We start from the raw sequence: 12,083 nt of genomic DNA, 5'->3' as shown, positions 1-12,083 counted from the left end.
ATACTTAAAAAAATGGCGCAGCCGAATTCTCTGCCTGTAGAACGTTTGCTTTTATTATGTGGTTTTATTATTGCACATTGTAGATTTGTATCTCTTTTTAGACGTTTGTAAAGGTTTTAATTAACCAAACACATTGAAACACAAATAATAACCATCACACTCCTACAAGTGTGAGATTCAGACTATTGCAGGCCCTAAATGCTATAAATCCCTGTTAATGTGTATTGAATTAATAAACAACTGGTATTGAATCTATCTCTTAAGAAAAGCAGCGCCACCATGTGGCAGACTCATGATGAAAAGAGTTGACATTAAAGTGCTGGTGCCGAGCAATGGAAACTACCGGCTCAAATTAAGCACTGCCCTGTGGCAAGGTAGAAAGATGTGTTTTCCAGGATTTTAGGGGTATTCTTCATCATGCTTTAGTTTTTCCATGAAGATTTGAGTGGAAGTTCACGGGAGGAGACAGAAAGCAGAGCGGACTCCATAATGTACATAGTTGACGATTGTAATGGAGTATACATTTATCCCGTGAAACATTTCCACTGAAAACAAGTGAAAGAAATGTGATCAGCATAACTTACCCTATGCATTCCACCCTGAAGGTGGTCTCATTTATTAGTTAATATAAAGGTAGACGTGCGTTCCACTTCTTGTTGCTCAAAGGAAACTTTCACTCATCCACAATCTACGCTTGCCACTAAATTAATGTCTGATGCAGTAATTATCTTTAGCAAGAGTAGACCACTTCTTACCTGTTTTATCAGAATGGACAAAGACTTAGGTCTCAGTATCGTTTGTAAGAAAGTGTGTCTCTTAACTAACAAAATTATTCTTGATACAAAATTAACGTATTCCAAATTATCTTTAAAATTCCACATCTCTGCAACTTTTAAAAATTAAATGTTCATATGTAATGTTTCTGTTGAATAATTATTTCGCTTTCCTTTGATGAATGCCCGTTTTGAGTAACACCCGGCTGCAGTGGTGACAGATCCTGCACAAGATACGTTGTCGGCACTACAGGCAACCATACTGTTTGTGCAGTGGCATTGCCTGTCCTGCGACGCCCAACACCGGAGACGAGCTGAGGGAATCGGCGGGACTCCCTTTAACTGAGCTCGGCAATCGGCTGAGACTACGCCGGCAGTGTTTTGTAATCTGGGCCGGGCCAAAAGATGCCCACACTGCAGAGACTGGTAGCAAGCAGACTGTGGAGACGTTTTCAACATATGGCTGCCTTCTACGCACCCGCACCTTCTACGGAGGATCAGACTGCCCGGTAAGAACTCGACCTTGGAACAGCAGGAACAGTTGGAAGCGGACCTAACAGACAGAAATCACAGAGACCCTCACCCAGATCCAGGCTGGGAAGGTTCTGGGCCCCAGCGGACTACCCATAGAATTATTTCGTAAAATGCTAGGCACGGTAGTTAAGCCAATGGTCCTAATGTACCAAGCCGCTCAACACAAGGGATCCCTAACCGACAATTTGCGAACAGCTACCGTCATTCTTCTACCCAAGGTGGGGAAGCCTCTGCAGCAATGCGAATCTTACAGCCCGATTTCACTGCTCCAAGTTGATACCAAAATTCTGGCAAAGGTACCAGCTGGCAGGCTTCGCACACTTGTGGCCAACCTGGTCTATTTGACCAAACTGGTTTTATGCCCTGTCACTAAACCAGACAATCTGGAAATACTCCATAATATCGAGCAGGAATATGCAGGGGGAACTCTAGGCAGTGTTATTCTTGGATGGCAACAAGGCATTTGGGCCCAGTTACATCGCTTGGATTAAGGTACTGTATCAAAGACCCTATGCTAGAATAAAAGTTAATAGGTGGCTGCCTGGAAGCTTCCCTATAGGGAGAGGCATGAGTGCCCACTTGTTGATGCTCTTCGCCTTGGCAATAGAGCCACCGGCGACCCTTATGAGCATAGATACCCGGATTTGAGGCAGGACTAGGGACTCGAGAGGGGAAGAACGAATTTAATTATATGGGAATATTTTGCTTTATGGGATCTGCACTGACCAATATCTAGCCTGAATTTGTGAAATGTTCCTAATATTTGGGGGGCTCTTGGGATCTGCAATTAATCAGGAGTCACTCCTGTTCCCAACGGGGAGGAGGTTGGAGACAAGTGGACCAGCTGCCATTGCCGATACGGGTGGAGTCCCACAGTTATGAGTATCTAGAAATATGGATAACCAGTGATCCAATCTTCCCGCGCTCAGGGCAACCTTGAACCATTACTTCAGAGAATGGGCAGAGGCATGAAACATTGGAGCACTCTGCTGTTGTCGTTGCTGGGCAGAGCAGCCATGTATAAAATGATAGCCCGCCCTAGGATGTAGAGCAGAATTGTTCATATAAACTCCCGAAAAAAAATTCCCACAAATAGACAGCCTGTTGAGGACACTGCTGTGGTTGGGAGCACAGCCATGCAAACCCTACAATGTTCTAAATACAATGGAGGTATAGCGTTGCCTAATCTGCAAAAATATAACGAAGCTGCACTGGTTGGAGTGGTGAATGATTGGGTGTACACAGATGGAGATTACTGAGCAGTGAGACTGGACGGATGGGGAATCATAGCTGTATGCATGTGCTGTACGGGGGTCACTTACATGTACTAGCAAATTCAGCAAAATACACTTTTTTGGACATATGACATTTCTTACTTAGGGAGATAAAGTGGGACAAGAGACTCCTGCCCGACACACCCCACTGAGAAGGTACCAGACTGCGACAAGTGACCGGTCTTAGGAGCTTCCTGGAGTAGGACAGGATAGACCTCACTATAGTGGTCGAGGTGAGGGATGCTAATGGGGTCGTCCCTGTTGAACATTTGCAGAGAGAGAGTACCAATTGTCGTCCAAGCAGTTGCTCCAGCACAGGCAGCTCAGACATGCCCTGATTCGCAGCATAAACAAAGATGATGAAACTCAGGAGGACTCTTCATTAGAGAGGAGGCTATATTCCCTTTGACCTGCAAAAATAGGTGAAGATGGCCCTCATCACATCCAAAATGGACTATAGCAACTCCCTTTATCTAGGGGCTTCCAAATATCGGCAAAAAAAATTGCAGTCTCTTCAGAACGCGGAGACTTCTGAAAATTCCTAAATTCAATCCTGTATTCCATTTATTGCATGATCTACACTAGCTGCCTGTGGAAAAGAGGGTGTCTTTTAAAGGCACTGTGCCTTATGCACAAGGCGCTTTACAAGACTGGCCCGTCGTATTTTGAATAACGGTTCACGTGGTACGTACCCAGCAGGAGTCTTAGATCTGGCTCTGCAGTTATAGTCATGGTCCCAAGAGTCAAATGAGCCAACCGGGGTGGCAGAGCGCTAGCCTATCAGGGGGAAAACTATGGAACTCTCTCCCCCGGCTCTCCACGCACAGCCCGCACTGCAGGTATTTAGGAAGCAGCTGAAGACTTGGCTGTTTCCACTGTAAATTAGTGAGGTCACCTGGTTTTTCTTCTCTTCCTCCCCCTTAAACCTCTGTCTCCCTCCCTCCAGTCTGGATCTACCCAGCGCTAAGACACCCCCGGGTAATGCATGCTCTATAAAATAATTTCATTCATTCATGTGAGGGTACAGAATAAACTCATCATTGACATAGTGCACAGAGACAGAATACACAAGGGCCACTCATACACCTCAAAGATAGATGGGAGCTCAATCTTAGTGAGACAGTTGACAACTGGCAGGACGTGCTAAGCTTCCTAGCTGAAGGGGCCATTGAGGCTAACTTTAGAGTGCTGCTTAGGATATTACACCAGAACACTAATACCCAAAATTGGGAAGTCTGAAAATTTCTTGTCTGTGGATGTGGCAATGAGGGAACCTTTCTCCATACTTGGTGGCATTGTCCGGAGTGATGCCCATACTGTTAACGAATGACCAAATCCTTGGAAGGGGCGGTAGGAGTTACTATTGATTTGTCTCCCTGAAGGTCACTGTTGGGGGATCTGGGAACCCTAGAACCTCACACGATACCAGAAGATTTTGGCATCATGTGATGGCAAAAGAGGGCTATTGCACATAAGTGGGGATGTGACAGTGCTGCAGATCCGGAAATTGGAAAAAGGTATGGCACATTTTAAAACTGAGAAGGTGGTCTATAAGGGCAGGGGCTGTGAGAAGTAGTACGAGAAAATCTGGGGGGCCTGGGATACACGTGACAGAGTAATAGATGGGTCAATACAAGTTAGTAAGCTAGAAGTAACATGTGAGATGGGGGTAGGAGGAACAATAGAAAAGGTGGCATATAATGAACCAGACATAGGATACAAGACTAATTAGGCCCATGTAGGAGGTGAATACATTAGGGCCGATGACGATGGGGAGGGAAAGGATGGGTGGAATTTACCAGACCTGTACTGTTGGATACTGATATGCTGAATAATTGCTCAAACACCTTAAATTAAAAAAAGGTATTTTGAAATGTTCATTAAATGATCCCCTTGTCCGCGCTTTAACTCATTATAGTGTATACTCGGGCCACTGAAATTATGCGATTGTACAGCTGCTGCGTTTTTCACATAATAATGGATCTCAGGCATTTGCCACAAAATCCATTATCTGTTGCATAATCTTGCCTCACTTTCAAATCTATCAAAGAACTGGCCTTTGTTAACCTCTTGCGTGCCACACTAATCTTCCAATTGGTACCAACTTTCACCATGCCTGCACTGGGAAGTAACTTCCCTTTCCACCGATTTCCTTTCTAACCTTATAACCAACATTTTCGAGAGGCCCCTCATGAGCAGTATAAAAACTATTAAAAAACAATGTTTTAGCAGAAAGTACGCAAACAGCATGCAAGGAATTCTAATCAATATATTTTCATTTACTACAGCAAAAACCTATGCCATGTCTTTACATACAAGTTAAACATTTTTTTAAAGCTAGTGTCAAACTGCAACATGCTAATAAAAATGTGGTCACTAGGGAGCAATTAAAGTAGACCTAGAGCATCAATAAAAAAAACAGCAGTCTCTTATTCTCTACAAGTTGATAAAATGAATAACAAATCAAACAATGGGAAACTCAATACATTAGTAAATCATACCTGCAAACCCAGTCTATTTTAAAGACACCTCCGAGCATCTTTGCATTCATACCCGGTGGCAGTACCCAGTGAATGGGAGAGCCACCATGATGTGATTCAGACGATAGTCTTGCAAATCCTACAAAAAAAACAAACGTTAACATTTTCGTGCACATCATTCCGGGATAAAATAAAACAATCAAAATGAGTGGTAAACGACTATACCTTGAAAGTGACCGCTTTCCCTCACAGAAAATATCAAAATCACACTTCTTGCTGATCTGAAAGCAGCATTCAATTTCTTCTCATTTACTGGCAAAGTTGACCAGACACCCTAGAAACATAGCAAAATTACACATAACTCAAACTCGAAGTGTGGGTTAAGCACGTTAGTAAGCAGACATGGAAGGGAGGCAAGGCTAAAGGAGTATACACCACAGAGTAGGGAGCTCGTAGCAAGTGCTGTCAAATGGGGGGTCATGACAATTTGAATGATTTAATAATAGGACAACTTAAAGAAGATGCAAGAGTAATGGAGCTATGGGCGGGGGTCACAGAACCCAATTGGGAACGAGAGTTGTGCTGCAGAGGGGAACATGAAGGATACCAGTCGAAACCTCTTGCACAGAGGGATGAAATCTGTCAACCAACAAGTCTCGGGTGCAATTACAGGAGGTTGTGAGGCACAGATATCACAGTGGATATTTGGATTTGTTTGTTGCAATGGAAACTTTAAATAGTTATGAAAAGCAGAGTAAAAACACTGGTGTGGGAAATACTTACTCTACTAATCACTCGAAGTCAGAGAAAATATCAAGGTATCTTGAGCCTCAGACTCAAAAAGCCCAACTCATTTTTATCTCACTGCAAATGTGTTAATCCCATTAACATCCGAGTGACTATGACCACCTTGGACCACCAGCTATGAGAAGTACATCTGAATATCTTGCAATATCAAAGTCTAATTTCTGTCTTCGATGGTGGTCTTTATGCAATCTAGAAGTTCCAAGTGTGCCCTCACTGCTTGAGGGCACCATGGTCTGTTATCAATCTACAGTTCACAGTGATAATAAAAAAAATAATGAATGGACCGTCCCCCAACATAACTTGTAAGATTACGATTTGGGACAGGGGCCTAAACAATAAAATGTGTGCAAATGATACAGGAAATGACAGGCTGTCTCGGACTGCTATTAATACTTGCATGTATAAAAAGAAATTTCACCTGGCTTTAACCAATGAAGTAATAATCACATAATGGGATTAGGTTAATTTCAAACTAAGTATGTACCTTAGCTTTCGACAGTGAAACGTTCTCATGGTTGTTACTCTTGATAAGAAAAAATCTGGCATCTTGAATTATATATTTTAGCTTACTGGTCTGAGCTGAAAAATAAAGCAAACAAAAAATAATGACAATTGCATTTTAACACTACAAAATGTACCCTAAACATACTACATTACAGTAACATATGTAAATACCATGAAGTGAGCAGCAAAAATACTAAGGCAGTTATTTAATTCTAAATCACTATGCAACATAAAATACGTAAAGATTTGATATACGGGGTGCTAGAGGGCGCACACGCAGAATGGCCGCACTGTAGTGAGGCTCCTGCTGCCTGACTACATGATCCTCTCATGATCCTTTACCACCGGCGACAAAACCCGCAAAACTGCGTTGCACTGGTAGATGGTGCAGATACACAGACTCGGTGAAAGTTTGGTGGTGATCGAAGACTTCGTCTGGAAGTTACGGCCGTCGAGAGGTGGGGCCGAGAGCTGGGCTGGAGCCTCGCTGGATTCGCTGCTCGGGTCCCGCAGTCACGACAGGCCGAGGCTGACCGCGAGGCGGGTAGGCCTCGCCAGACATCATGCTGCAGTAACTCCTGAGATGCATCGCTGCTGAACCCAGACAAACCGAGTGGGCACTGGTGAGGTACTGTGCCTCGCCACCGACATCGGCGGACGACGTGGGTCTCCTGTTCGAATAGGCGAGAGCCTTTCCCTGCCAGCTGAGGGTGCTCTGCGCTGTACGGAGAGGAGGGCGCGGGAGAGAGCGGAGGTCGGAGCGGAGAGACCTGCGGGGGAGCGGTAGGACATCCTGACCCCCCCCCCTCTTGTGCCGCTGATCGGCGGTGAAAATACCTGGGTGCTCCGACTGGCTTTGGGGCGGCCTGTGTCAACCGCTTGCAGCCCGCCGCGGGGGGCGCGCCGACTGCCTGCCGCGGGACCTGTGTGTATGCGGTAGGTCGGGGCGCGTGCTCGCTCATCGCCGGCGGTGGGGACTCGGTGGAACTCACTCCACGAAGCATTACTCCCCAGCCCTACGGACCAAATGCGACACATGCTGCGCTGCGTTGCTACACCTGGAGGCTCTGTGGCTGGGAGGCGGTAGCGGTGGGGCGGCAGGCTGCTGGTGACGCTGCTTCTCCGCTGCTGCCGACCGCGGGTGTTGCTCCTTGGGCCACATACCTGTGAGCACGCCTGCACAACGAGACACCCCAGCGTTTGCACGTCTGCCCTGCAGGATTGTTAGTCTTGGTCTGGTGCCACCTACTGATGCCCCAATTCGTGCCTGCATAACCCTGTAGGGTACATACTGGACATTGTATACCGATGGAGGTGGGGGCTGATTACTGGTACTGAGGGACGGGGATTCCTGCTGTGAGCTTGCGACTGTATTCTTGGCCCATTAGGGACGACTCGCGTCACTTCCAGGATCGTTTGTGTTGTGTGGGGGCGCTTTGAAAACTAGGCGACCTTGACCCGGATGGCCGTCCTGGGCCTGTGGCTGCCCCTCTGAGGGCCTCATTGCACACTGGAATCTTGCGGTACAGCCTGATTGCAGCTCCTCTGTGTTCCTCCGACCACGGGTGTTGCGGGGCCTCGCGGGACGCTGTGGGCTCCCTGGTCGGCGCGTGAACTGCTGAACCTCATTCAGCGCCTCCCTGTCGAGTCGGCTGTCACGGGCTGTGATTCCTTTGGGCGTGGGGACGACCCGGCGCTCCGTGTTGAGCTCGTACATACCTTACACCTCGTTGGACTGGCCCTCGGCTGAGACCTCTGCTGCCCCTCGCTTGCACTCGCCGCAGCCCGCAATGGGGAAACCGGATAACAGACAATCCAAACTTTCTTTTGACTCTGCAGTCTCCAAAAAAGGACAGCGAAACGCGCCGGACACGTGGGAATCCCACGGCCCGACGAGCTCTGGGGCTGGTTCTGGCTCGACTCCAGCGGATAAGCAACAGCTGATGCAAGAGATGCGACAGGGGTTCGCCAGGATAGTGGACAAGGTCAACCGGATCTCCTCAAGAATGGACGCCATCGCGCAGAAAATAGATGTCCATGAGGAACGCATCACGGAAGCGGAGAGACGGATTTCGAATAGTGACGACACCACGGCCACTCTCACTGCGCAACTCTCCAGGATGGACAATGTCCTCAGAGTTATTGCCGCCAAGAACGAGGAATTGGAAGCACTAAGCCGAAGAAACAACATCCGCGTTGTAGGCGTGCCGGAATCCACCAATACAGGGCGCATGGAGGAATACGTGGAGAGAATACTTCTGGCGGCGGTCGGCCCGGACGCGTTCTCCAAGCAATTTATTGTGGAAAGGGCGCATCGCTCACTGGGACCTCAGCCCAAGCCTGGAGCGTCACCACGTCCCATCATTACACGGCTTCTGAACTACCGGGACCGAGACACTGCTTTGAACGCGGCACGCACCAACCGTAACCTGTCATGTGAGGGTGTCAACTTCCCTATTTACCCGGACTTCACACCTGTGGTGCAAGAACAATGCCGTAAATTTCTAGATGTCAAGCGGAAACTACGGGCACTACAAATTGATTATGCATTGCTATACCCGGCCAAGCTGAGGGTGACCCATCAGGCCAAACAACATTTTTTTACAAATCCACAACAAGTGCACGACTTCTTGAAGAATCTGCGTCATGCTCGCTCTGGACGACGAGATGAAGATGGAGCGCAAGACGATGCACATTCGATGAATGGCGATGGCTAAATGGAAGGGCTGGGAAATGCGACAGTGCTTGGTTGCTGCTCCTGACCTAGGACTACTGTTCTTTCTTCGATCTAGAAGTAACATTGCTGATGACCGAGTACGCCACGGACGGGTGTTTGTACTGCTGGTGGTAACGTATTTCAGGCACCACCCCCTTCCCTAGACTGTGCCCGTCTACGGACGTACGGAACGAAGGGCGAGGTGGAGGGGGTGATTATGTGTCTCCCTAGATGACCCCCATAGGGTGTACCCCATTGGATATGTTTACTGCAAGGCAGCTGTTGGGGTGGTTACTAGTCGTTTGGGGTGGAGGGTGGAACGGGTTTGCTGGCAAATTTGGGTTGCTTCAGTGGGAGGTGGGTGGGGTGGGGACTAATATGGTTGAGCTGAGACCTTCTTACCTCAGAAAAGTTCTTGCTATGGGTCAGACAGGAACATGTGATTGCAGCTGCTCCCAGGTGAAGGAATTTTATCTGTTAGCATATGCACAAGCGAGACAGCTTGTTCCGACCTTATTCTTTGTGTTCCTGTTTGGCAACTTTGAAGCACCTACTGTAATGGTTTGTGTAGGTCCCTTTGCAGGCTCGATTGATAGGGCATTTGGACTTTGCTGCATTACCATGTTTGGATTACTCATGATGCGGGATGAGTCGGGAGGGCTGTGTGCGAGTTGTAGTAAAATGACTAAGGCGATTACTATCACAGAGTTTTTGACTGGCAGAGTTGGGGAGTGTCAGTGGGGGGGTGGTCGAGACAGGGGGAGTGAAGGCGGATGCATGAGGTTACGAGAAAGATTACATAAGACATGGCTGCTGTGGTATGGTACGGGAGAGTGGCGGTCTGAACGAGCGGGTGCAGGCACTGCAGAGATATTTCACGAAGGTGCGCATGGCTAATGTGGCCGATAAGATATCGGTATTATCCTGGAATGTGAGAGGCCTCAATGACGCCAGAAAGGGGAGACATTTTATTGCTTATCTAGACAGGCATAATATACAGATAGCGCTGTTACAGGAGACGCATATACACCCGCGCTCCGAACCAAAGTTTGCGAGTAAGTGGGCTGCTATTAGACGATTTTCATCATATTCCTCTTATGCCAGGGGTACTGCTGTGCTCGTAAGAAAATCTCTCCAATTGCAGATGATGGGAGATATTCTGGATCCGGGGGGGGGGGCGATATGTGATACTGTGGGGCAGATTGGGTACAGATACTGTGGTAATTGTGAATTGTTATGCACCTAATGTCGACACACCGGAATTCTTCACGACACTCTGGGGGCACGCGCTGAGTATAGATGCTACACATATTATATGGGGGGGGGATTTCAATGTCGCGCTTGTGCCTGGAGTGGATAGGTCTGATGGTTGCGGTCAGTATAATAGACAAGCGAGGGATGTGCTGCTGGGCATACTAGAGGAAGCTGGATTAGTTGATAGCTGGCGGTTTGCTCATCCTGAACACAGGGAGGGGACCCACTTTACCACACATGCGAACACTTGGGCTAGGCTGGACTACTGCTTTATATCGCGGGGACTCAGCATGGGGTTGGGGAGGGTGACGCATTTACCCAGAACTTACTCTGATCACTGCCCGGTGTTGCTACAGGTAGGCATGCCGGGACATGGTACAGTGAGACCTCCATGGCGACTGCTCCCCACAATGTTACTAGACACGGTATTCAAGACGGAGATGGGGGAATAGATAGAGGCATTTTTTCCTAGAAATAAGGGCTCGGTCGACAGTGTGGAAATGATATGGGAAGCCTTCAAGGAGACAATTTGTGGGTTTAGTATATCTAAGGGATTTGGCGTACTTAGAGACATCCGAAGGGCAATAGAGAAGCTAGACAGGGAATTGAAGGAGTTAGAAATCAAGATGGCACGGGGTGGAGGTCCAGAGGTACATATGGCATTTAGGGACAAGCTCTCAGAATATGAAGCAGAGGCAGCGAGGGAAGCTAAATTCAGAGGAAAATATTGGACAGCGCGAAGGTATTGCGAAGGTGAAAAGCCGGGTAAGATATTAGCAGCAATCACTAGGCAGCCGCGGTTCAGTGCCAATATACTGGAGATTGTAACACCGGAGGGTGTACAATGTCAGGATACGAAACAGATCCAGGGCGAGTTCCTGGCCCACTACCGACAGCTGTACACTTCTCAACATACGGAGGGAGTGAAATACGGGAGTTTTCTAGATGACATTGCGCTCTGTTGGTTGAGTGATGCTCACAGGTCGTTTCTAGGAGCACCACTAGAGGTAGACGAGATAAGAGACGCGATTATGTCACTGGGCCGTGGCAAGGCGGCAGGCCCGGATGGGCTCCCTGCCGAATTTTACAAATGCTACATAGATACTATGGCGCTGGTACTTAAGGAGGTCTTCGAGGAGTCATTGGAGGTAGGGCTGTTGCCGGGATCCATGAGAGAGGTGGCAATCATATCATTGTTGAAGCCGGGTAAGGATCCGACGGACACTGACTCCTACAGGCCGCTATCCTTAATTAATTGTGATGCAAAGATACTTGCCAAAGTCCTTGCAACGAGATTATCACTGATTATGACTAAGATAGTGCTGCCAGATCAGGCCGGGTTTGTCCCGGGGCGTTCTACCACGCATAATCTTCGCACCTTGTTTTCTCTGATTCCGACTATTGCCCCGGAACTCCCGGTTGCCGCCATATTTCTTGACGCAACAAAAGCATTCGACTCTGTTGAATGGGAGTACCTTTCGCTATCTTACATAGGATGGGCTTTCCAAAAATATTTGTCGCATGGATCGAGCTGCTTTACACCAGGCCAGTGGCTAGAGTGATTATCAACGGAGTATTGTCGGCCCAAATGCCTATCACGAGAGGTACTAGGCAGGGATGCCCCCTCTCCCCATTGTTGTTCGCTATAACGATAGAACCGTTGGCATGCCGTATTCGCCAGTTGCATAAGAATAGCGCATTTAACTGTCTCCAGCGTCAAATAGGAGTGTCATTGTACGCA

At 47.8% G+C, this 12,083-nt stretch overlaps 1 protein-coding gene across 7 annotated transcripts in view; it reads right to left on the bottom strand.

Moving 5' to 3' along the window:
- Nucleotides 1–12,083, bottom strand: part of YTHDC1 (YTH N6-methyladenosine RNA binding protein C1) — a 162,618-nt gene that overhangs the window by 100,824 nt on the left and 49,711 nt on the right. For all 7 annotated transcript variants that reach the window (XM_078676260.1, XM_078676262.1, XM_078676263.1 and 4 more), the window contains 3 exons: nucleotides 6,353–6,447; nucleotides 5,287–5,395; nucleotides 5,083–5,200 (listed from right to left, as the gene is read on the bottom strand). In XM_078676260.1, the coding sequence (XP_078532386.1) occupies nucleotides 5,083–5,200; nucleotides 5,287–5,395; nucleotides 6,353–6,447 (322 nt within the window). The remainder of the gene's footprint in view (nucleotides 1–5,082; nucleotides 5,201–5,286; nucleotides 5,396–6,352; nucleotides 6,448–12,083) is intronic.

This window comes from Lissotriton helveticus, chromosome 2_1, assembly GCF_964261635.1.
Source record: "Lissotriton helveticus chromosome 2_1, aLisHel1.1, whole genome shotgun sequence".
Taxonomy (NCBI): Eukaryota; Metazoa; Chordata; class Amphibia; order Caudata; family Salamandridae; genus Lissotriton; species Lissotriton helveticus.
The sequence above is the reverse complement of the archived record's forward strand: the minus strand, read 5'-3'. Positions and strand labels throughout refer to the sequence as shown.